This window comes from Clytia hemisphaerica, unplaced genomic scaffold, assembly GCF_902728285.1.
Source record: "Clytia hemisphaerica strain Z4C2 unplaced genomic scaffold, Clytia hemisphaerica genome assembly, whole genome shotgun sequence".
NCBI lineage: Eukaryota > Metazoa > Cnidaria > Hydrozoa > Leptothecata > Clytiidae > Clytia > Clytia hemisphaerica.
This window is the reverse complement of record NW_027103414.1, coordinates 748000-775201: the sequence shown is the minus strand read 5'-3', so window position 1 is coordinate 775201 and position 27202 is coordinate 748000. Positions and strand designations below refer to the sequence as shown.

The 27202-nt window shown below is 35.5% G+C and overlaps 1 protein-coding gene across 2 annotated transcripts in view; it reads right to left on the bottom strand.

Annotated features, from left to right (window-relative positions):
- Positions 1-4337: 4337 nt before the first annotated feature.
- LOC136797508 (ribonuclease Z, mitochondrial-like) overlaps positions 4338-27202 on the bottom strand; it is a 33455-nt gene continuing 10590 nt past the window's right edge. Inside the window, exons 1-17 of one of the 2 annotated variants that reach the window (XM_067054091.1) lie at positions 16509-16624; positions 15842-16060; positions 15082-15234; positions 14840-14893; positions 14435-14613; positions 13741-13970; positions 13130-13338; positions 12376-12514; positions 11347-11726; positions 10893-11031; positions 10033-10071; positions 9573-9664; positions 9140-9194; positions 8690-8807; positions 7575-7653; positions 6680-6827; positions 4338-5623 (exon numbers count right to left, since the gene is read on the bottom strand). In XM_067054091.1, the coding sequence (XP_066910192.1) occupies positions 4988-5623; positions 6680-6827; positions 7575-7653; positions 8690-8807; positions 9140-9194; positions 9573-9664; positions 10033-10071; positions 10893-11031; positions 11347-11726; positions 12376-12514; positions 13130-13338; positions 13741-13970; positions 14435-14613; positions 14840-14893; positions 15082-15234; positions 15842-16060; positions 16509-16516 (2877 nt within the window). In that variant the 5' untranslated portion in view covers positions 16517-16624 and the 3' untranslated portion in view covers positions 4338-4987. Of the gene's footprint in view, positions 5624-6679; positions 6828-7574; positions 7654-8689; positions 8808-9139; positions 9195-9572; positions 9665-10032; positions 10072-10892; positions 11032-11346; positions 11727-12375; positions 12515-13129; positions 13339-13740; positions 13971-14434; positions 14614-14839; positions 14894-15081; positions 15235-15841; positions 16061-16508; positions 16625-27202 lie in introns of those variants that run through there. The other variant, XM_067054092.1, reaches the window with a different exon arrangement.

Below are 27202 nucleotides of genomic sequence, written 5' to 3'. Positions count from 1 at the left end.
TTGAAAAACTATATATAATTTATTACGGGATGTGTAACCAAGATATAAACAAATCAGAGCAACACAGAAATGTTGTTATTTTTTGTCAACCATGGAAATGTGACTTGCAGGCTCTTATAGGCCGGTGCTTCCCGGTTTAGTTTTCAGGAGCGAGTGCGTCTCCGGACCCCCGGGATATAAGAAACTTTTTAGATGAGTTTATAGAAGCCTAAAAAGAGCCAACATCCTACGCATGTGTCATGTGAGCCCCCCGGGGGGGGGTACTAGGTTTGCGAAGTGACGGGTATGTCCGAGCCGAAAATCGAAAATCGACCCTTTGAGAGACAAAATTTTGGTGATTTTGGGACCCTTTGATAGACTTTTTCCTAAATTTTGGTCCATTTTTTCCAAATTTTGGTTTGATTTTCACCAAATTTTGGTCAAAATTCTTGGAAATCGTGACCCTTTGAGAGAGAAATTTTTGATTTTTGTGATTTTGGGACCCTTTCAGAGACTAACTTTTGAATTTGTACCCCTTTGAGAGACTTTTGAGGAATGAGAAAAGGTACCCTTATGGCTCGGGGTGTGAGCCCCAGGAAAACGTTCATAGGCGTAGCGAGATACCCTGCAAAATTTATGAGGGAGTGCAGACGTTTATGACATACATATCTTTTGATATAACAAAGACAATAATTACAGTGTCGTAAAAACCGCTCTCTCATCCATAAATTTTGCAGGGTATCTCGCTACACCTATGACGTTAGGGTCACAAACAATTTTGAACTTCATAACAAATGAAAGAAAGAATTTACGAATTCACTCCTATTTGATTCTACGATTTTCGTTGCATACATTATTGGTAGAATTTTCAAACGACGAATCCTGCTAGAGTCTAACCCTGCCCCTAAAGCTTTGTTTTTTTTTCTCAAGAACAATACCTACCTAAACCATCTTTTGGTTTAAGAAAGGGGAAAGTAGAGCTTTTTCATTTTTCAGGGAATAGTTGATGGACCCGTGATGGACATAAAGAGATAGCCCGACGGTACTAGGTTTGCGAAGGTGACGGGTATGTCCAAGCCAAAGTTCGAAAATCGATCCTTTAGTGCTTTGAGAAACTGAATTTCGACGAAGGGACCCTTATGGCTCACACATACCAGAGACCAATTTTGCCCAAGTACCCCCCTCTCTCCTACGGCAGCGATAGATATGAGAAGTCGCGGTGTCAGTTGATCGAACGGCGAGAAAATTCCTTGAAGTGTCTATGGTTTTTCCTGTTTAACATTAAATTTTGAATTCGCACTGTGAGAATAAGGACAGGACTCAGCAAAGATATATCGGAGCTAGGGTTTTAAATCATGGATATGTAAAAGCGCATATCCTTTAGGAATTTAAAGGCTTAAAATCTTAAAACTTAAGGAGGATATTGGATGTTAAAATATTTCAATAAAACATAATTATTTCATCATAAAAATCTATCTTTATTTCGTTTTTGCAAAAAAATTGTTTAAACAAATAAATAAAACACATCTCTTAGGGAAATTTAACTTACTCAATAATATATGTTGTAGCCTGTTACGGTAATATCTATACACACAGCATAAGAGGAGCTCCTACTAATGTTAAAATAGGTATTTATTAATCCAACGACAAAATCCACAGGGCAGGGTAAGACCTTCATTATTAATTTGTTCGGGAAATACCATTTTGTCTAAAATCGAAAAACCAAAATATAAAATCAATAGACCTTTTCATGAAATATGTCACGAAAATCACTCGCCTCGTATTCAAAAAGTTTCCATGGTGATCATATCCCTTGAGACATTAAATTATTATTTTTTTCTATGAAAAACAGTTATAATAAAATCCGCCGGGAGTTAATAATGTTATTTATGAAAAGGTCTATCGTTTGTGATTTAAAGTCAAGATGATTTCATTTTTAACAACGAGAATAAATACCTACCCAAAAGAAAAACGGGTTAGAATTTCATTGTAAATAGGGGGCAAATTCCCATACATCAAGATATTGTTAAATTTATCGAGAGAGGGAGACTCAACCTAATCTATAGAGCAGTGTATTAGTTTCTAGGCTATGGCAAAAATCGTCTAACTATAATAATATAATATACAACACCTTGAGCGTAATACTATGATAATACATAATAATATGAAAAGAAATATGTTTGTGTACAAAAATAAAATTTTAAAAATCTAGTACTGTAAGAGACATTGTTAAAACAATCTCTAACCAAAGTTAACTTTCTATGACCAGAAGATGATTTCAAAGGAGAACTCGAAATATCGTTAAAAAAAGACAATAAACTTCAAAATTTTAGAATTCTATGTAAATTTATAGGTTTATAGAGGTTTATTGTACAAGCAAGACGTTGTAATCTATAAGTTGACTATGGCAGTATACAGTGTGTTATAAACAACCCTATGTATAATATCCCAAAATATTCCTTTGTACCACGAACCAGTCTCAGTCATTTTCTAGTTCCCAGTCCCTTATGTACTCTTTAACGTTTAACGGTGTGAAATCTATGAAAAAAAAAGTGCAATTATGTTGAAATTCCGATAAAGTACCATCCCTTATTCAATGACTTTGTTGAAAACAACAAAAATGATAGATTAATCAATCGGCATGAAACTCAGTTTTGTTTATAGCTTTATCCGTTTATTGCTGGGAATACTTTCAAAGAAACGTATCTAGCCCTTTGATCTCAACTAATATATGTGGGAAAACTCTCCATATGTACAGTATGAGTAAAAATGAGTTTTCAGCTTACCTAGAAAGTTCTTGTGGCGTTGTTTGGTTTTGCAAAAATATATTCCATCTGAAAAAAGGAATGTAAATATATGCAATATCATCTATTTGAAAATAGATTATTAACTATTTATAACGTCATCCACTAGAAATATCGGTCTGTTTTCATCTGCTGAGGGAAAAAACAGATAATTTTAAGGAAATCTTCTTGCCTTGAAAATCTGATTGGCGTTCCCCATTTTTTCAAATTTCGAAGAAGTGTGCTTGAACGATAGAGATAAAATGGCGGAAATTGACCAATTGATCAACGTTTCCCACCAGAAAATGTAGAAACAAAAAATGTAGAGACAAAAAATGTCAGAAGACCTTGCCAGATTCATCCAAAGCAAAGAAAGGAAACTGTTTCAACTTACTATCTTTCCCTGTCTTCAACTGTTCTTCGTATAATTTACGATTTTGACGCCATTCTGAAAATAAAGAAAGAGAACCATTAAGCTAAGGCTACACTAATAGTTTTTTCAGGCGACTGCAATGCAATTGTTGCATTGCAGCCGCCTGAAAATTGTTGCTGTCTAGCCATCTAAAAAAAGGACCCAGGAAAAACGTCAAAAAAACATTCGAATTACAAAACATTCGAAATACAAAACATTCGAATTACAATACATTCGAATTACAAAACATTCGATTTTATCAAAAACATTAGATTTTCGAATGTCCGACGTTCGAATGACGTAATAAGATTGGAATGTCAGATACATCGTCAAAAAGATTGCAGATTCTTCTGCAACAAAATCAGTTCAAACTGATTTTGTTGCAGACACTTGCAATTTGTTCTGCAATATTTTTATTGCGTTGCAGAGCAATTGCAGAAAAAATTTACGTGCTACATTTTGCAATTTCTCGCGCGCTTGCAACGCAACGCTAATTGCATTGCAGCCGCCTGAAAAAACTATCAGTGTAGCCCTAGCTTTAGTACGGCAAAATACAAAGGTTCTGAAGACTAAGAACGTTTCACGAACTTTAAAAGGCTTTGAGAAGTTGATAATATGCAAATTGTTATTTCTCATTTCTATGCTCATACTATCATGAATCGAAAGAACATTTTCGACGGGTTTTCTGAAAGAAAGCAGTTCTGACCATACTCAACTGTATATAGTCCGTAACACAAAGTCACTTACTTTCATAAAGATATTTGACTTTTTCCAGGTGTTTTTTCTGACTCGTCATATTTTTATTGTCATCACCATCTCCAGTGTTCTTCTCTGTCTTTGTGTTCGCCATACTTTCGTATTCAAATTTCTTTGGTCAGTCCAACCACAAATGTCGATTTGTATATTAATTTTGTTGTTTCATTTGCATTTTATTTATTGTGTTTTTAGTTTTATCTGTAAAGAAAAAGAATGAGAAATAAATTGTTAGGTGAGTTCTAAACACTTCTAGGCCACCATGATAAAGTGGTAAAACACCACTGCCTCAGTAACCGAGCTAATCAATCGTATTACTCTCGGGTACCTAATAGCCGGGGGGGTTGGAATAAACAGGGGGTTGGAAAAGATCTCAAAACTTAATAAGCGCGGTGGGGGGGGGTTGGAATCTATTGGTAAAATATATTGTCCTCTTTGACTTTTTAAAAAATTCTAGAAAATATATGAAAAACGTTTCTAAATCAAATTTTCTATTACAAAACATACAGAACAACAAACACCAGGGCTAAAAATAATTCAAAAGAGTATTTATGTCATAGGGGAAAAAGTATGAAAATTCTTCAACGGCATTGATTAAGAAACACAAATATAGTAGAACAGAGGGAAGAAAGACAAGCATTAAATGTCGAATACAACTACATTGAAGTCTCTACAACTTGAACACACACGGGGAACACAAATTTATTCGAGTTATATAAATTTAGAGTTATGGAGTAAGGTTTATTATGAGACATTGTTGCCTGAAGGGACCAACCAATTTGTAGAGGAGACATTCGAATTGTAAAAGTTTAAAGAGACTACACTGTATCAAATCTACATTTTGACAATATTATGATGACAGGTTACCAACCAAACAGCATCGGGCCATGAAAGATAAACCAGAACAATCGTTTCATCTATTATTTATGCTGGTTGCATTAAAATTTGAGCTTACATGGGATCGAGTTGTTTTATTTTTACCGGCGAAATTTTTACCCAACGGTGATTTTCTGATTCGAAGTTTGCATGTTCTTGCTGTTACTCTTTACTCTTCTTTCGTTCATTCTTCTTTCGTGGCTTTGCAATCTGATTTAACATCATCCAAGTGTTTATTAACGTTTTCCGTTTCTTGTTTTTTACAGTCCACCTCGACATCCATGGAAACTGTTTCAATATTTTTATCACTTTTACAATCAGTATCATCTGAAGATTTATTAACATTTTCGTCATCATTTTTACACATATCTGTAGCATCATAGTTATCGTCTTCTTTATCATCCGTCGTTTTCACTGGGTCCGTATTTTGATCAACACTGACAGCCTTTTTATCAAGTCCAACATTTATAATACTATCATCTTTCTCATTAGAATCACTTTTCGTCTTCTCATCTGTACAATTATTCATTTGATCATTTTTAGTACCCGAACCGCCCGCTCGCCGCCCATCAAACTCGTTTTTCTTGCGATCACTATCATCATTATTCGCCCTTCGACCGTTCTGTCGCTCGTTACTCTGTGTATTTTTCGTTCTCTCTTCTTCGTTATTCTTCTTCTCTTCTTCGTTGTTCTTCTTCTCTTCTTCGTTATTCATCTTCTCTTTCTCGTCTTCTTCTGTCTCATCTTTCTCTCGTAGATCGAACATTTGAACAATCTTCGGGATGTAATGTTGAAATTTTGGAACGTCCTCTAGAGAGAGCTACAACAACAAAAAACCAAATAGTCAAGAATAATAACAAGAAAACAATACCAGATATCCCAAGTACACTTTAAGTTGACCACGTACTGAAATCGACTAGGTTGTTTTCTTACACTGGAAAAAGTATCTAGAAAAAAGTCTACCTTAATGGAGAAATTATCCGTTTTATGCATTTCCAAACTTGTGATATTTTAGGACTTGAAATTATTTTTTAAGCTTATCGTCAACATGAAAAAAATGAGCAATCTGATTGGAGAGAAAATGTACAAAAGTTTGTTAATATTTTTCAAGTTGACGATAAACCAGTTATCACACTTTCACTCGCGCAATACCTATATATAATAAGGACGAAATGCATATGCTGCTCTGCCACCCAAATCTCCTGAGTGAATATAGTTGGACAGAAATTCTTATTTCTTCACATATATATTCTTTATCTCCTCTCATGCAGTGTTGAGGCTTTCCTCCCTCTTGAGACGGTAAAGCTTGGCTCCAAAGGAGTCAATATAGAATTCCGCAGGGAATTTCCCTTCTGTCCACTATTTCTCTCAGTTTGAACCACAAGTGATTTTGTGGTTTAGAGATGCTGGCTAAATCGATCTTGCCAGCCAGGGTGCAGTATGCAGTGCTGACGAGTCCTAATAAGGACGAAATGCATATGCTGCTCTGCCACCCAAATCTCCTGAGTGAATATAGTTGGACAGAAATTCTTATTTCTTCACATATATATATGTTTAGAATTTTCTATATTTCCCTCATCTAAATGCTTGACTAAAAATATATTCAATATTGTACTCGGTATCATGCGATAACTATTCATGATATGCACTATTGCAATGTCCACTAACATTACATCACGGATCCAATAGCTGATTGGTTGATAGTGACGTAAAATCATTCAATACGTCACTTTCAACCAATCAGCTGTTCGGTACGTGGAAGACATTGCAACTGTGCATATCATGAATTACTTAATTCAATAAAAATTTCTTGTCAAAATATTCTGCAATCACCAAATTAAATTCAAAGTAAGACAACCTATTGATCTGAACAAACCTCCATGTGGTCGAAAGCAATAGCACAATGGCTAGTGATGGGTGTGTTCTTTAGCTTTGGGATGCGTGGATAACGTTGACTGAAATGAGTCATCACCAAGTTCTTGGCTTTCATTTGATGAGCAACATCTAGTGCTTGACTTGTTGTACTGTAACAGAAAGCTTCATTATGAAAATATACCTATAGGGCTTCTAGCCTAACAAGTGCTTGACTTATTGTACTGTAACAGAAAGCTTCATTATGAAAATATACCTATAGGGCTTCTAGCCTAACAAGTGCTTGACTTATTGTACTGTAACAGAAAGCTTCATTATGAAAATATACCTATAGGGCTTCTAGCCTAACAAGTGCTTGACTTATTGTACTGTAACAGAAAGCTTCATTATGAAAATATACCTATAGGGCTTCTAGCCTAACAAGCGATGTGACTTATTGTACTGTAACAGAAAGATTATGAAAATACACCTATCCACAAGGGAAATGGCTTCTAGCTTAACAAGTGCTTGACTTGTTGTACTGTAACAGAAAGTTTTATGAAAATACACCTATTCACAAGGGTATGCTTCTAGCTTAACAGGCTTGAATGAGTTCAAGTCTTTGCATATAATAGATTATGTAATACACTGACTTTGGGCATTTGATGTCAATTCGACAGCTTTTAGCGAAATGGTTGACATATTATTGACGGTAGACTCTATCCTGGTTTATTTACGATACAAGCTATTCTTTATAACAGCAGAATACTTCGGCTCAGGTTGAGAATGGTGAGAATCAAACAACAAGTTTGCTTTGAACCCGAAATCTCAGCCTGACATTCTTTAAAACACGTAACTTGTATCAAAACATGTATTGATACCGAAAATAATGGATCCTTTTGGATGGACCCTTCACAGACCTGTGTTTTCTTGTGAGAGCATCTTCAAACATTTCATCTTCAAGTGTAGCTTCATGGATCAACATTGTGCAATTCTGACCTGGACCAAGAAAAAAGAAGGGAATTTCGGGAGTTTAATCCTTAGAGAACTTTGTATTTTATAAGTAACCAGTTTCAGAGATCATCTACACAGTTTTTATAGGAATCACGTAAATCGTGATGACCCTTGTGATTCTTTAAAAGGACTGTGTAACATGGTTAAAGGTTTTATTTATACGTAAGTGTTCCCATTTCATTTCAAATACATGTTTCAGAACAGTGTCTTCCTATTGTTACATTGTGCTGATATAGCAAAGGCCAATCTTGCTCCACATCCGTGTTAATTCAACATCAAAAAGCTTGTGAATGTGAATTAAAACTGGTGAGTATATATAACGATATCACTCTTATTTAAGAACAAAAACTTTAAATACCACGAGGGAATTGATTTACAGTCAACAAAAGTCGAATTAAGTTAAATATTGGCCCAGTTATACTGGGCACCAAACTAATGACAAACACTTAGCTCTATGGTCGGGTGTGTACGAAATTTTTGTCACCATTTGCAAGGTTTTCAAGCTTTTTTTGGAAAAATTTTAGTGTTTTTTCAAGGTTTTTTGGACCATTTATTGGGTATTTTTAAGGTTTTTCAGAACTAAAATTGACTTAATAGTAGATGTTATCTCCAGTTTTTGGTCTGAAAACAATGGAAATTTTTAGAGCTTTAGCATAGACCGAAACAAAACAAGACAACTGTACTGTCACAATCATGCATTTTTAAGGTTTTCAAGGAATTTTTTCAAATTACATTCACTTTCAAGGTTTTAAAGGTTTTCAAGCTCCCATAGACACCCTGATGGTATCTTCGAATTTGATCCCAGTCAATACAGTTTTCAGTGCAAAGGTCTAAAAAACAAAGTTAGGCATTATGAACGGGAATCCAAGTTATAAAGCAAAAAAATTGGGAACCCTCTTGGATTAGCCGTTGACAGGGTTTACTAATCTTATCCCCGTCAATACAGTTTCAGCTCAAAGGTTAACAACAAAATTAGACGTTATGAACAGGAATACAAATGAAAAAGAGAACAATTTGAAACCTTCTTGGATTAAACGTTGACAGGGTTTGGTATCCCCAGAATAAACAACCGAATGCTTCTTGTCTTTTACTAAAAATCCGTGAGCCGAAGCTGGATGGTCCACCTTGATCGATTTCACCTGGAAGGTAAAATAAGTGATATGAGATTTAAAACTATTGTCATCTCTGACCTAAAAAACATCAGTAAATGGGCGGAACACTCATGGGCGATTTTTCCACGAAGAAGAATTCGGTACAAGTTAGCTTTCATGTTTGTTTGGTAAACAGAGTATAGCGCTCAAAATAATTTAAAAAGAAATTATGTGTTAAGTTTAGAATAAATAAATAGGTATTTTGAAAACGTGCAATTACTGAATAAGTCATCTTATTAGAAAATAGGTGACTGGCGGAGGTTTTCCTCCTACCCCTCCGTGATAAGGCCTGTCCTTGAGACTGAGATACTTGAACTTACGAATATCTCTTTAGTTAGCCATGAACCATCTAGAGTAGATCGACACGAGACGAACCTTAAAAATAATAATAAATACGTTCCATATTATATTATATATTCCTATAAAAATACCAAGAAGGCATAATTGAAGACAAAATGGAGCTTAACATTTTTAGAGCTATTCATTTTCACCCACTACCATCATTTTTGGAAAAATAACAAATATATGTGTATCAGATCGATTGGTAACACCTTGCTTAGCTGTATGATATACCTTATTACACGAATATTACTAGTCATTTTATTAAAAAAGTGTAAATTTGAAATTTTCGACGAAAATGCGTTTTCAAGGCCATTTCCAACGGACTATTTGATTCGCGAAAATAAATCCTGCGAACCGCGAAAATTAATTAGATTAGAGTAAGTTCGTTGTTGATAATTGCAAGAAGCTTACTGGCAATGCAAGGGTTGACTTGTTTCAGCATAACTCATGAACCAGTTGCGATAATAGTAAGGTGCTACAACAACCACGCTTTGATCTGTTGACTGTAAAGTGGAATAATTGAAATGGGATGGTTTGAAAATGCCGAGCCTCGACTTCTTTGCTTGAAATAAAGTTTACAGTCAAGTCTACCAAATATAGGGGCATTTGGAAACCGTTCGAGTCTAATGTTAAGCTATGCTAAGCTCATTAGTGTTGGATAAGACAAACAAAAAATACTGTTGGCTCTCTCTAATTCGATCTTCAAGGGATCGAAGATTTTCTCGAACTAGAGAGAAACTAGAACTACAGAGAGTAATTCAAAGCACTTTCCAAATGTTTCATTTCGAATTACAGAAAGATTCGAATAAAAGAGTTTCAGATAAGAGAGAGATAAGACTTTAGTGTGAAGCCAATAAAAAAACTGTTTTACCTTCAAAGCACTGATTCTGCTCAGTAATGTGAACAAGCCCTACAACAAAACAGAGAATTGAAGAGAATATAATTGGATTGTAAAATCTAAATCAAATTCTCTAACTTTCAAAATGAGAAGTGAAATAAAAGCACCCATAATCATGCACTACGGTGGAAGACATTTCACTTTTTTTTGAAACTAAAAAAGAGCATACTTTTTAGCGCCTGGTTCATCTTACTTTTCCCACCTTGAAATCACCACTAAAGTTACGGTGTTGAAAACAGCCTTCTTTGTTTAAAAACACTAGTTTTAAGCTCACAACGGATGCTGACATGCATTTCTATAATTTTCGTATTCATGGAAAATCCAAATTCTAACATCCAAAACTCAATTAAAGATTCAGTTTCTGCTACCGTTATCCGATAGCAGAAAACCCCTGGAAATATGCCTGCAATTATACAGAAACACTCGAAAAATACCTGCTTAAAATTCTAAGCGACACATGCCATATCAAGAATAATGACCAGAGTCTTATAGGGAGTTAAACTGATAAAAAATCACAAATAAACAATCAAATGCCACTGTAAAGTAAGTATATTCATTGAGTGGCTGTCGACGGAGCCGGCAGAGTGAGGGAGTCTATCCTCTTTTATATTTGCGCTAGAAATGGGAGGTCGAATGCTGAGGTGGAGCGCCACACGTACTCTCAGCTCTTAGTGACTACTTATCGCCTAGATTAGATTACCCAATCTAAGTTACTTATTCCACCGAGTTAGGGATGACCGGGGATCGAACCCACAACCCTTGCATTGTAAATCGAATGCTCTACCGACTGAGCTAACCGGTCACTGTAGGTTATAAAAGATTACTGTGAATACCAGATGGTGATCAGCGTGCAAGTGTGAGATCAAGATCATTTTGATCCTCTTCAATACGTTTTCGATCTTGTTGCCATAGTGACGAAAGAGTTGTCCATATGTGTCCTCACCGCAATCGAGAAGAACTCCGTTGTTTTCACTGAGGGAAACAAATATGAGAAAATTGTTAGTGGCATAAAGTGTAATTTCTTTACAACGAATAAAAGGACAGTCTTTACAGCATTTATAGCTTAAAATCTTCCTCAACAACGGAATATATTTTATTTTTAATTATGCTGTTTCCAAAATATCTGATTTAAAATTTACTAATAGCCCCTGCCTAAAAATAAGAAATCAAAAGTTATTCCAGAACAAATGATTTGACTTTAGTGTATAGAGTTTCCAAGCAAACGTTAATAAGTAAGAAATATTTCAAAAAGCTTCAGCATTGAAACTATGTCAGTGTAGATCGAACCTGAGGAAAAGCAACGTTGCAGACACATTCCTGTATTTTGATGGAATGGCGGCTCCAGTACCCAAGAATAATACTTGTGGATATGACTTCGTCTTTGAGGTGGCATCCAAATGCAATTTCTTGTTCTCTGTAACACTGCTCTCTGCACCGTTCTCTTTGACTTGACGTTTCCTGCCTTCATCATTTTTAAGTTCGTACTCAGTCTCCTTTGATTGATTTTTAAATGTGTCAAGTGCAGTTTGAGCTACTTCTTGTAGTTTTTCGATCTTATCCTCCTTGAATGACGAAGAGTGATCGAAACATTCTGTTGAGTTACTTGAAATTCCTCGCAGTTGGATTTTGGTCAAGTTGTATAAAATATCTGTCTTACCAATCTCTGGCTGAAAGAAATAATTAAAATAACTATATTATATGTAAGTAAGTAAGTCTGCAACTGCATTCGGAGGTGATCTGAAGGCTCCTCTTTTGATAGCTATCTTTTCGAAGCCGAAGGTAAAGGAGGACACCACTCTTTCTCTCTACTCGACACTTACCACTGATTCTCTTCTTAATTGCTGCGCATCAAGCAGAGAAGCAACAACGAAGTACGAAGTACGAGTCTTAGGCAAGACCTGACCCAAAGGTTGAACATGATCTGAGTTGAAATGTGTATGGATTGAAATAATGGTGTTTTTTATTTTAATCTTCTATTGATTTTTAGTTAAATCTATTCTTTTTAGATCTAAGTCGGCTGTAGCATGAAGGTAGAGCATCCAGCTACGGTGCGTTAAGTTGTGAGTTCGATCCTCAGCCGGGTCATACCAAAGATCTCAAAAATGGTACTTGATATCTCTCTGCTTGATGCCCAGCAACTAAAGAAATCCAGGTAAAGGAGTGGCGCCCTTCCCTGTTTTTGGGTAGACAGTTAGAGAGTTAAAGAGAGTTAAAGGGAGCCTTTGGATCGCCCATGACTGTGGTCGCAAACTTTCTTAGATCTAAGTTTCTTTCATACACAAGCTAACGTAACAACTGACAATTCATTTTCTTTACCTTGACGTTCTGTTCGATCAAAGGGAAAATGTTTTGATCCACCACATTCAACATGGCTTGCAATGAATACTGTCCTCTGAACACTGGTATGTTGTGTGGAATATTGTTGGCAAACGTGTGTCGCGTTTCAAGTTGAAACCTAAATTATGGGTGAAAAAGAAGCAAAAAAAGTCAATTAAAAAGTCCCATACTAACAAATTTATAGGTGCAGGTAGCATTGCAAGGGATCACAAAGCTTTCTTTGAAGGAGGAAAAATTCTAGTATTTTTTTAATATTTTTTTTGCCTTTTCCAAGGGCTGAGATCCTTAGATGATAATACAACAGCCATGACAAAATGTTTTAAAGAAAGGTTCTGATTGGTTAATTTCGAGATTATGTTTTTACTCTGTCAAGCTCGTGTCTTGTCTGTACACACGCTGTCTGTAAACAGACCTAGTATCTATGACTAATTTCAAAATTAATTTTCGTAGAGGGCCTGTTGTCATTGTCTTTTCTCATTTAGGATTTTACAAACCGACCACTGCGATTGAGTGTTGGTGAGAGAGGGGAGACGACGAGAGAAGTGTTGCTATTTATAAATCATACTTAATCGCAGAGGTCTTCGTACAGGATTTTTTTTATCAAACAGACAATGCGCAGAGTGTACTACAAAGCGATAAACTGAGATACACTCTGGTACAGAGTAGCTTGTGTCAAGCTAACCGCAAGCAAGCAAACATCTTAATCAAGAATTACAATCTTCCCAACTCTTACTTCTTTATCCATTTAACATATTTTGGGTTATCACAAACAGTTTGTGGAGACAAATGTAATACCAGGCCAGCTTGTTGTTCCCCTTTGACTGTGTATTTTTGAAGTATGTTATTAGTGGTCAGACTATCAATGAATGATATGGAAGGACAATCTACAATCAAGATATGAGTTCCAGGGATGTCAGGATCACACACATCTGATTTTTTAACCTATGGAAAATAAAACACAAAAAAATGAAATAATTGATATTATGCCAGCAAGTAAAATTGATCATGTAAGATAACTTTGGATCTCAACTTTTACTCCCAATACTAACAAAATAACAAGGCGTATACTTTTCCATTCAAATTTTTAGTAAGACACAGATCTACTAAAATTTCTATCAATTTTGATAGAGAATGAGTGGAGCTTTAATACATTTTTATATACTATTTTGGAAATTATGTTTTAAATTTAGTATAGTCATAATCAGAATGGGCTTATCTAATCATCAATGATTAGGTGTAAAACTACCAGTAGTATTTGAGAATTTGAATGAATAAAATTTATCTTAAACTATTTGTATAAAACTTGTCAAGCACGCAGACGGAAGAAATTATGTTATTCATTACCACTGTACCATTATCAAGGGTTACTTCTATTCCCGCTTGCAGTTGACCACGCAAGGGTCCAGAAGGAACACCAAGCTCATTAGCTCGGACAGGATCAAACTTTCCTGGTAATGGTTTGAGATGAATACCAAAGCATAATGCTGGAGGAGCATGGGTCAGAGATGGCATTAGCGGTTCCAGTAGACGATGTCTTGAGAATGACATACCAGATGCTGACACAGGTGCACTACCTGTTGAAACAGATTTAATCGTTAAATTTATGATTTGCACCACTGCAGTCTTCTGAAAACTTTTAAAATTTTCCACCTAATACGTCACTTTTTAAACCATAGAAAAAGTGACGTATTGGGCAAAACAAAAAGTCATTGCAGTGGTGCACATCAAGAATACAATGTAGAAGAAACGTGGACAAACACTAAAACAAATATTGTCACAATGTCATGGCTGTCAACCTTGATTCACCAAAAGCAGGAGTGAACCTCTGCAATAATAGAATTTTCCAGGGGCAAATGCTGAAGATAAGCGCTATAAGTGCTGATAAGTAAATCCTCAGGAAATATGAATTTATTAGTGTTTTCACTTCTTGGGAGTCAAAAGGTTCTTGGCAAAACTGGAATAATCACCTAAAGGTGGACTGTTATTATCATAAATACATTCTGGAGACAAATTCAATAAAAAAGCAAAAATATCCGACCAAAAATAGGGATTGGTTGAACTGCTAGCTCAATATCTTCATAAATCTTTCCAACTTTATTCTTTCCGAATTCGTGAGTTTCCAGACACATTCCAGATTTGTCAAACTTCATGAAACCATGTGCAGCAGCAAGTACATTTTGAATCCCATCTGGACCATACACATTAACAGTCAGCTTTCTGGAATTAGATTAATTTTGAAACAAAGATCAACATATCTTTCACCCAGCTCTTAAATACTTAAACGCACAGCAGTCTCCAATGTGCCTTAGGGCACATAGAAACTTAAGAAATTGTGTTATTAAAACAACATAATAAATAAACAAAAGTTCCTTAGATTACTAAGACAAAATGTTTAAATATAATAATATTTCTCAATAAAAGACTACAATGACTACAAACTTACTTTTTGACGTCTTGAGGTTTCTGTGTTGCTAGTAGTTGGCCTAAGTTTGCAGCACTGTAAAAAAGAAAAGAAAAAAAAGTAAAAATTTGGGTTGCTTCTGATATGTAAGATTACCAACAAAGAAGTTCGATTTTCATGAAAAGATGGGGATATTTTTAATTTTGAAACTGTAAAAGCAGTTTTGGTTTTTTGAATCTTGCCAAAATGTACATATTCACATATAAATTATCAAAGACTATTACTTTGTAGAATCACGCAATGTCATTGCAAAGCCAGGAAAACCACCAAGATGTGACCATTGATGTTGTGTGAAGAAAAAAGTATCAAGTTTTCCAATCTTGACCCGATTTTGGGTGAAAAGCCGTTGTGTCCCCTCAGTGCAATTGAAAATGTATCTATTAAAAACGTTAAGGGAAAATTAAATATAGCCGTATTATTTTTCACTGTTTGACAAAATAATGCGGAAGTGAGAGCTAATTTATTTCTAGATTGTAAAAGATGTCCTAGAACATAAAAATATTAATAAACAATTAGGGCAAGGCCAATTTAATTTGTTGTTTTACGGGTCTGCTACCCAAAAAAGAGGGTCGGTCAGTTGGCAAAAAAATAAAAATAAAAGTAGAATTTTACCTATAAAAACTCTCAAAGAGGCAGCAAAAACTACTACATCTTTACAAAAGGCAAAAAAGAAAATAAAGACACAAAAAGCTCGAATGCATGGGTGAATTGAAAAATTTAACATGAAATTCTCAAAACCTTGGAAAAACTACCAAAATTTTAAAAATTTGGCAGTCTGTAAAGCAATGAAAATAAAAATGCAGCACCAAAATCAATTTTATTTTTATTTTATTTTTTTGAATTTCAGGATTGTCGGGCCCGTAAAACAAAATCAAATTGGTCTCACCTTATATCAAGAAAATAAATCAAAAATGATCCAAGTTACAAATTTTACAAGGAGATGATACTAAAAAGACCATCCAGTCAGTTAATATATAAACTAACCTTTTTGAATCTGTAAACAAGAACAGACAAGGAGGATGACCATCTGTTCCCGACCAAATAACCTGGAAGTATACATTCTTGCTTGGTCGTTGGATGCGCTCATTTTGATTGAAATCTCTTTCTTTCTTTTTGTTTTTATGTTTGAAAAATCTTTTGCCTTTTCCCATTGTGGTTGAGAGTGTCTTGTCTATTAATTGTCTCTGAACTTCCAATAACTTTCTGAAAATGGATCATTAGAGACTGTTAGAGATTCTAATCACACCCTTACAAACCATTAGTGATCCCAAAGCTAAGAAATTTGCACTCAGGGATCAAAAATATATTGTTTGTCTCTGGAATCCTTGTAAAGGTAGAAAGATTTTCACCTGACTGCCCTCAAAAAAGTCTTGAAAAGCTTGAAGAAAAACATAACTAAGCAAAAGTTAGTTCTTATTGTGTTTTCTTTGTGAAAGTTTTGATTCCTGAAACAAATAATATACTTATATACTACTCCTTCAGGAGGTATGTTCTCAATCCTTTATTTAAATTACAAACTGAAGGTTTTATTCCAAGTAGAACACATAATTATAAATAAAACATTGATGTAAACATAATTATTAATTGAACAACATGAAAAAGCTGTGACAATGATATAGCCCAAACTGCAAAGTTAAAAAATGAAGTGTACCTTAACATATCATAAAAACCATACTATAATCAATAAAACATCTTGAAGATTACATAAATGTTTCTTTTGTATTTATTCTCGATATTGATCTGAAATTTATAGATTATTTTCACATTTACTTAAAGGGAGCCTTCCAAACTCAGACTTGCCATGGAAAACATCAAATGAACGTTTGGGGGGTAGGGGTATAATTTGTTGACGTTCTTTCATTGCAAAGAAATTTTCACAAAAAAAATCAATTTTAGAGAAGTTCATTCCATGCCAAATGTTACTTTGCCATGTTTGTTTTTAATCCCTTCAACTGCTTTGAAAACCATAACAAACGGCCCATTGATTATGCCTCGGGTTCTCTTTGTTTGACACAGCTCGCGCGGCCCTAGCGAGCACCTCACTAGAAACCAGGATTTATGGACCTACCCCTGGAGGTCCTATAAATTAACCTCTGATCGTCCGTTAGTTCGTTAGTTCGTTACCAACTTTTCTCGAGATTGGCTCATTAGTTTTTCCTGATTTTTGGCACAATGATGCAAAATGGTAATGCCCAAAATGTGACGGAGCCCGATTTTCAAAAAAAATAAATATTTGGCTTGGGCAAATTTGGGTCAAAAACTGCCTAAAAATAGGGTTTTTTGGACTTCGTGCAAAATCCTGTCATTACTTTTTTCTGATTTTTTGTACAAAGATGGAGGGCAAGATTCTCTAAAGAATGCCTGAAGTGGTTTTTCCCGGAAAATTCTTATTTGCCTTAAAAAACGGATTTTTGTATTTTGGGGAAATTCCCTTTAACCAAATAAGAAAATATAGCTTTTCTCAATGTTTCCTCAATGTTTCCTCCTTCTTTAAAAGCAAAAGTTGAAATGGAGCTCAAGAGCATGGTAGTGTATCAAATTAAATGTTCTCGATGTGAATCGAGCTATGTCAGGCAGACTGCCAGGCACTTAATTACCAGGATCAAAGAGCACCACAACGTAAACACTCCAGTGGGAAGCCATTTTCAAAATTGCAATTGTGAAATTTTGATGGAAAATGTAATGATTCTAGATCGCACAATTAAATCTGAACAATGCTTAATGTCCCTTGAGGCACTGTGGATTAATAAAGTAAAACCAAAACTGAATACCAAAGATGAATACAAAAGTAGAACTCTTACAATAAAGATGTAATAGATTTTATTGCCTTAGGGGAATTTGTAGTGGAATTCACTTTTGATTTAGTGAATTTTGATTTTGATTTTTTAGTTACATTAGTTCTTTGATCAGAGTAGGTTGTATGTATGCGTGTAATGGAAAATATGTATTTTTACTAAATGGTTTTAACTGTTTTACTATTTTATATTTTAGAACCTGAAGATGAATCACAAGTATTCGAAATATATTGTTTAAAATAAAATAAAATTGCTGGTCCAATTTCATTGATTTTCTCAATGTTGACTGATTTTTTTTTTGATTTTTTGCACAATGATGCAAAATGGCAATGCCTAAAATGTGACGGGGCCTGATTTTCGAAAAAAAATATATTTGGGCAAATTTGGGCCAAAAACTGTCTAAAAACAAAATCCTGTCATTACTTTTTTCTGATTTTTTGCACAATGATGCAAAATGACAATACCTAAAATGTGGCGAAGCCTGATTTTCAAAAAACATTTTTTTTCGGCCGAAAATGCCGGAAATATGCTGGAAAAACTGGTTTTTTGGCATTTTCTCAAGGTTTTATCATTGGTTATTTGCTCAAAGATGCGTATTAACAATGCCCAAAACATGGCTGAGTTCGGTTTTTGAGAAAAAATTTTTTCCGGTTGAAAATGCCGGAAATCGCCGTGTTTGCAGATTTTCATTGGATTTTTTCCTTATATTCATTTCTATGTTTTTTACACAAAAACATTATTGATAACAATGCTCACCATCAAGCATGATTCAATTGTCAATAAAACTGATTTTTGCGACCAGAACTTTCCATTTATTTTTCCCTACAACCCTTCCCTGTCCCCCCATCAACAATCAATGATGAATTTATTGTGTTATGCATATTCCCTCAACACTATATATTTTCTGACTGATTTTTTTCGGAATCATTTTTCCCCCTCGCATTGCTATCTAACTTTCATTATCAGGTAGGTCCATTCAGCATCTAGCTTGTTCATCTCGTTTTCTTTTAATTGCGTAGAAAAAAGCATGTTGTCTAGTAAAGGCTAGCGTGGCCCACAAATTTTTGCAGACAGCTGGTTTTTTCTGTTACTTTATATTATGGAGATACAAAATTCTGGGATTATTGGTGAAAAAGTTTAAAAATGATCTCCATTTTTTTAATGTAAACTATGCGAGTCGTAGCAAAAATAAAGATGGCTGACAAAACAATGATGAAATATTTACAGCGAGCGATGAGAGAAGGGTTGAATATTTTGAGATCAAGTTTGATTGCCACGGCCGACATTATGTGTTTCCGAAATTGAGAACCGTTGTCGGTAACAACACAATTCGGTGCACCATATCTACAAAACAATTTTCTTAATTTCGTAGCAATGGACTTTGACGAAACGTTGTGAAGTAATTCCACTTCTGGGTATTTTGAATAATAATCTACACAAACGAGAAGGTCTTCACCTGTTGGGAACGGTCCAACAAGATCACATCTGAGCAGTAACCACGATTCATCTGGAATTTTTGTTGTTGCCAGCTGAGTTGGTTTGGGTAGCGGTCAAACTACTTGGCATCCATGGCATGATTTGATAAATTCTTCAACATCAGGACCCATTCCTGGCCACCATGTCTTAACACGCTATCTTTGCTTGGTAGAAACGATACCCTGGTGGCCCTTGTGAGCGATTTGAATGATGTGTTGCCTTAAGGTTTTTGGAATGAAGATTCTGTCATTGAACATGACAACGTTGTTGACAATGGAGAAACTGTGACGCATAGTGAAGTACTGGCATTTTGGTGACATTTTATCGTTAGTGATGAAATCTATGATACTTTTGATGTCTGGGTCCCTGTGTTGCTCGTGAGCAATGGTTTCAGCTGAAACAGATTGTGGTAAGGTATGTTCATACACATAATTAACAAAATCCTCTGTCACATTACGTTTAACAGTTATATGTTTATCATGATTAGATCGGGATAAATAATCAGCTCCATTGAATTTACCCGGCTGATATACCATTTTTGAAATTGTATGGCATGGCTTTGATAACAAGATTTTCAATGCGGGGTGTGATTGATTTCATTGGGGATGAGAAAATGGGTACCAGTGGTTTGTGATCAGTTTTAATAGTAAAATAAAGTCCGTAGAGGTATAATCGAAAACGTTTGAGGGCATAAATAACTGCAAGACATTCACGTTCTAGTGGGCTATATCTTCTCTCCACTGGTGATAATGATCTACTTGCATAGCTGACTGGTCTCCATGTCCCATTCTTCTGTTTCTGCATGAGGACTGCACCAAGACCAACACAAGAAGCATCAGTTGATATTTCTGTCTCTGCATTCACATCAAAGTAAGCAAGTGTTTCACTGTCAAGTAAAAGTTCCTTCAAACTGTCGAATGTTCTTTGATGAACGGAGGTCCATTCCCATAGAACGTCCTTTTTTAGTAGATTTCTCAGTGGCTCGGTGACGGTAGCAAAATTTGGGAGAAATTTGGAACAGTACGTAATCATCCCCAAGAAGCTTCGAAGTTTTTTTATGTTTGTTGGAGGTAGGAGGTTAACGATGGATCGAACTTTTTCTTTATCTGGTGATACACCAAATTGGGATAATATGTGTCCCATGTAAAGCAGTTCTGTTTTTAGAAAGTTACACTTTTTTGGGTTAACTGTAAGATTTTTGGTGCGCAGTCTTGCGAATACTGCCTCTGTTCTTGAAATTAGCTCTTCTTCAGTTCTGCCGCCAATAATAATGTCATCTGAAATGTTTTTAACTCCTGGGAGACCAGTGAGTGCTAATTCAATTTCACGTTGGTAGATCTCTGCTGCAGATGACATTCCGAAAAGAAGCCGAGTGTACCGAAATATACCACGATGAGTAGCAAATGCTGTAAGTTCTCTGCTCGCTTTATCTAGTTCGATTTGATGATAACCTTTGTTTAGATCAAGTTTGGTGAACAGTTTACAGCCGTTGAATTCGTGCAATAATTCATCAAGAGTTGGGATTTGATACGGTTCCCGTATGATAGCAGTGTTAGCAGCTCTCATGTCCACACACAAACGTATATTGCTAGAGTTCGGCTTTGGGACAGGTACGATTGGATTGACCCATGATGGTGGATCTGATACTGGTTCAATTACACCTAACTCGAGAAGACGGTCTAGTTCTGTGTCCACTTCCTTTCGCATTAATATTGGAAGCCGTCGAGGTTTCTGTGCAACTGGTTGAATAGATGGGTCAGTCTTAATGTTCAATGAAACACCTTTTAATTTACCCAAGCCTTGAAATCGATCACTATATTCGGTAATAATGTCATTCATCTTTGAAGAATTAGCAGTAATTTTATTAACTCTTTCTGTAGTGGTAGTTGTTGCAACTGGATCAGGTCTGACACGAAGTAGGTTCAATTCAATTGACGAGTCATATCCAAGGATAGTAACGGATGGGTGAGGATTGATGATAAATCGGGCATTTGTTTCTGAGTTCCCTGCCCTGATTTTTACATAACAACATTCTTTAAATGGAATTGGAGCATTAAACGATTTAGCTTGCCCCTTGTATGGAAAACGTTTGGGTTCAAAGTCCATTTTGGTTAGAGTTTCTTGACTGATAATGTTTAAATCGCTTCCACTATCAATCAACATTTCAACTGTAATGTTATTCATTTTGATTGGAAAGATACGATGACGTTTATTTGCGGAATGCGATGGGTTGTCAATCGCTAATACGAATTCATCATCAGAGGATGAATCTTCAACTGTGATGTAACGTATCGTTGGGTTATCTTTTTTTTTTTTTTTTTTCTATTCTGAAGTGTTATGCAGTTCTATCATGGCTTCACCAGCGCAATGTAATAACAAAGCTTTCTTTTGATTGTCATCATTGATACCAGCAGCAATAAGGTAAACCTCAAAACTTAGTTTCCATTTTTTCCAGTTGGCACCCAGATTCGTAGGGTCACCATGGATATTGAAGCCTTTTGGTGCAGAGATATCAATTGCTTTTGCCATCTCGAAGAAATAAAAACATCCAATCTGGATCGTATGGCAGTAGAAGAAGAATAGCAGCGAAAATCCTGCTCTAGCACGTTATGTTCAGAAAAAAGAGTAAAAGCATGTGCTTTCATGACGCCATCTTGGAATATTCTAGCTCCTTCAATATACTATATACAATCCTATACGCATGCGCTACTAAATATAATACCGTTCGCATACATAACAAATAGACATAACATCTTTTTATTTCAACTGTTATGTTTTGTTTCTTCCCTATGTTGAGACATTCCGCTGTAGGCTTAGAACAGCTGTAGAACAGAACAATACTCTTGACTCTTCTGTATTAGTCTCATTGACATCCTCTCGTCCTCTTTGTAAAAGCGTCGTTTTAAAGCTTATACTTGCAAAATAGTCCTTTCAAACCTAGACTTCATCAGTTCTGATTTTGAGAATTTTACCGTAGGATCACATAAGATCTGATTCCTGCTATAACATTCCACTTGCCACTTGAAAACAGATGATAGTTAGTTCCAACTAGTTGAAAACAATGAAACAAGTTGGCCGATTATAAAAATAATCAAAACATTACTTCTGTTTTGCGTTTTATGATTTGCCAGCTTGGATTAATTCACTTTTTATCTGCCGGTATGCCCGGGAAAACTAGCGGAATGATTCCAGAAAAGCGCCAGTAATTCTAGAGCGGGCACGAATCGGAATCTTATTAGTCAGGGAGCAGAGCACCAAAAAAAAACACAAAAAGTTGTATTTTCTTGGGACAATTTGAAACCTACATGAAAAGAAAGCTTACACTTCACAGATTCCAAAACACTTTACTTGCCATCACGAATTTACTTGCAGACCTTATAATCTTTCAAAACATTCTTCTTTTTCTTGTTATCAAAACATTGTTATCAATCCGCCATCTTTCTTCATGTTGTTGAAAGTTTTAAAATTATCTCGCGATATGGGAAAATTTTGTCAGGGGGTTTAACACAATAAAAAAATAAACAATAGACTTATTTTTACTACACAAAGTAACTATTTTATTTCATTATCTATCTACTTAATTCTAAAGTTTTACAATTCTATTGTTAAGTTTCAAATATTAATAGAATTTTTTAACTTTCTTTTTAAAAGCTTAAGCTATTTAGACCCCCGTTTTTTACTTTCGTCATAATTATATACGTGATATGTAAACATTCGAAGAAAAAAAACCCGCGAAAGAATTTTTTTTTTGGTGAGACGAAAGGCCATGTGTTTTTTCGAAACATGAGTTGCGTATGTGTTATTTCTGTCTAAATCTCGGTTTAAATTTCAAAATGGATGAAGAAGGAGCAGAAGAAACCAATGAACTTCAGGAACTTTGTCCATTTCATTCTAATTTATACAAAAAAGAACCTTACAGACAGTTTAAAGAGAAATCATTTGCAACAGCATTAAATGCAAGGTAAAAATTTTTTCTCTCAGCTTATTTCCAATTTTCATTTCACCCCAGCCTTTCTGGGTTAATGTTGGTCTTAAGAGCCCTGTGTAAAAGCCTATGAATTGGCAGGGTCCAGTCTTCACACATATCTTTGCTTCTGCGTCTAGACTCTGGAGTAGATAGGTCACCCTTGTAAGTGTTTTCTGCTTAATGAGGCTCAGACCTTAATATCTAAGGACTGCTTTTCCAGTTTTAAGACCATTTTTTACTATGAAGAGAGGTTAAAATGGCTCCTGGGAGAATTGCTATCACTTTTTTTCCATAAGGTCCTATTTACACTGAGAAAAAAAACTACCCTCTTATCGCCCTTAGAGAAAACCCTGTCATTTTTTCACATAAGGCTCTATCTACATTTAAAAAGAATTTGCTATTTCTGATTCTGTCTGTCAATTTTTTTGATTAAGGCCCCATCTACACTATGACAATAATTACTGGCTCTTTCTTGGGAAAAACCCTGTCATTTTTTTACTTAAGGCCCCTTCTACACTAAGAAAAAATTACCAGTTCTCTGAAGAAACCCTATCATTTTTGTACTTAAAGCTCCATCTATTCTAAAAAAAGATTTACTAGTCTTAGGCAGAAACCCCTATTATTTTATTATTTAAGACCCTATCCACACTGAGAAAAAACTTGGTGTTTTACTCGTTACTCACTTGTAAGTAAAGCATGATCTATACAAGTTATGAAACTAAGGTTCCTATGATACTCTATAGGCACAACCAGTAGATACATAGCCTTGTTTTACAGCCCTTGTAATTTCATTTCTTTAGTAAAACTCGAGATGACACGCTTGTGATTGAAATTCTCGAGCATCGCGATGCAATGAAAAATGTGAAGTTTCATCAAAAATGTCTTGACCGCTACACCAATAAAAAGGCCCTCCATAAAATCGTGAGAGATAAAGAGCAGGCAGAGCTGGAAGAAAAGGCTAAAGAAAAGCGAGCACGACTGTCTATTGAACCCAGAAAATCACATCGTCCAAAAGAAAACTCGGGTATGTTGTAACCTAAAAATTGTTCCGAATTTAAAATTACTGGAAAAAAATATGAGATTATTATGTTTTGTTTCAGTCTGAAACAAAACTTGATAATCTGAAACAAAAAACTTGATAAGCTTTTCATAGGCTTAAGAACTATCTTGGTTAGGGGATAAGGGAAAGTTTATACCGTCAATATATCTGGCGCGAATCATTAGAAATATCATCTCCCGGGCATTCGTTTGCTATTTCATGATCTTGACATTACGTCCACAAGATCACACCCGTCAGTTAAATCAAAATCTGCTGGATAGCTCTATGGGTATGGTGTTAAACCAATGTATTTTTTTTAGATTCTAAGACTCGTAAAACCATCGCACCCAATGAATGCGCCATATGTCGGAAGGATAAAACTTCACCATCAAACAGTGGCTATGAAAAATTGAAAAAATGTGTGACGCAGTACAGTGCAGAAAGACTGAAAAACACGTCGGACCAAAAACAAGACAAGCCTCGTCTCATGGCTGATCTGGCAGGGAAGGACTGGAACAACATCGTGACATTTGAAATCCAATATCACAAATCTTGCTATCGAGATTACACAAGGAATGATCACACTTTAATTGATGCGGAAAATGAGTCTTTTCTCGATCTTTGTGAATGGGTTGATGAAAAATTACATACCAAGGAGATTGTAACGAAATCAGATGCATTGGATATGTACAACATTGAAAGTAGGAAAAACTTAAAGGACTCACGACCTCTTGCCGATAAAATTGTGGAACATTTCAAAGGTGATGTAGCGATTTGGGAACCAGCATATGGAAAACACTTTTTTTATCGAAGCTCGTGGTGCGTTGGTGAGATGATAGATCACTACAGACGTCAAATAACTAAAATGCAATGCGAGATTGAAAATAAGAAAGAATTGTCAAAAAAGGAGGAAACTGTTAAAACTGCTGCACGTATCTTGCGAAAGGAAGTGAAGCATGCTCCAAAAACGTATCATGGTTGGCCACCAAAAGCTGCTAGCCTTTTACGTAGGAAAACCAAACTACCAAAACTTACCACAACATTCTACTTTGTGCAAGAAAAGATCGATGCTCCAAAAGACGGAAAGCTATCATTAATTCTATTGGCCAAGACATAATTTACAACGTAACAAATGCCAAACACAAAACATCAAAACATGTCCTCTTTTCCCTTTGTACTAAACGTCGGACTGGTTCAAAGAGGCTGATCAACTGGCTCAACAAGTTTGGTCATGGAATCTCCTACGATGAAACCTTGTTTGTTGAAACAACACTTGCAAAGGACGAGGTTGAAAACCAAGAAACAAGAAGCTACTGCCCATCTGTTCTCGAAGCAATGAGGTATTTTCTAGAACAAGCTTACTTTTATGCAAAGGTTTAACTTTCACTTTCTTATAAATTTCTATTTTCTTCAAAATTGAATTGTTTCTACCTAAAAAAACCCACTTTGCACAGGATCTGTTTATTTTTTTCATTATACAACAACAAAATCAAAAAAAAATACATCTTCTTTTTAGGTTTCTAACCTTCATTTGGGACAATAACGATATCAATCCTGAAACACTTACTGGTACGTCAATGCATTGCACCAATGGTATCGCTGTTCAAGAATCGACTGGTACTGGCATTCCAAATGTTGGGTTTGTACGCAATGAAAAACCTAGCAGAAAAAGGTCATTTTCATCCTTGCCTAATCAAATTGCTCGCTATACGTCTTCTAAAAGAGTTAGTCCAGGTGACTTGAAAGATGTTCAAATCAACGAATGTCCTGACATATCCCGATCTGAATACTTGGATTTTATTTGGACGTTGTGTAGCGAAAAGAACCCCACAACAATACCGAACTGGACAGGCTTCAATTATCTTTTACACGAAGAAGGAAGCCAAGAACCACTGCAGACGGTGACATACTTACCAGCCATCGACCAATCACCAACAAAGTTAGACACAGTTTTGGAGCTCCTCCTACAATCGAAAGCGAAGGCTGAATATCTTGGATTGAAAGAAACAGACATCGTGGTCGACCAAGCAATCTATGCCAAAGCTGTTGAAATCCTTCAAAACCCAGCTTACTTAGATCTAAAGAAGTTCATCGTGTTGAGAATGGGGGGATTTCACATAGAATGTACCTTCATATCTGTCATTGGAAAACGAAACTGGTCTTTTTGGTAAGAAAACTTATCTCTCATAGAGGGGCTTATGAATTTAATTGAATGTCCTTAAGTATGCATTAATGTCTTACATCTTTAACTATTAAGTTTTCTAAACTCGTGATATAAATCAATTTTCACTTTACTTCTTTTAAATAGAGGAATGCCGCACAGACAGACTCCTATCAGGAAAATATTACAACAATGCCATGCGAGCATTGAAATACCTCTACAACTCGTTTTCACGTCATCTAAACTGGCTTTCTGAAAATGACGATCGTCCAAACCTTTCACAGTTGACAGAGTCAGTTGAATTCAAGAATTTGATCGAGGAGGTGAGATGATTCATAATTTTATACATATTTTATACCCTCGTATTTGCTTTTGTTAACCAGTTTTAACTCTTTAAATTTAGTATCGTAAGATGACTGAACGATAAAAATTCTGTTTATCAGGTGACGTTTGAGAATTTCTCAGCTCTAATGACAAATCATCCAGAATTCGAAGAAGTTTTGGCAGAACACAGGAATGTGCTTCAAAATGAGATGGGACCAACAGCTGAGCTATGGTGCTCATTTCTTGAAATGGTTGAGATACTATTTGCGTTTATACGTTCAACAAGACTTGGCCTTTGGGAGCTCAATCTTGAAGCCATTACAAAGATGCTTCCTTGGTTTTTCGCATATGACCATCAGAATTACGCACGGTATCTGTCCCTCTATTTGGCCGAGATGTTACAATTGCCAAAGACACATCCTAAGATACACGAAGAATTCATGTAAGAGTTTAATTGTCATCCTATTCAACATAAAAATACTAAGCATATAAAAAAACCTTCGACTTTAATTCTTAATTCAATTCCTCGAATCAAAACACTGATGCATGATAGTTTGATGAAAGATACCAAAGCAATTCGAAT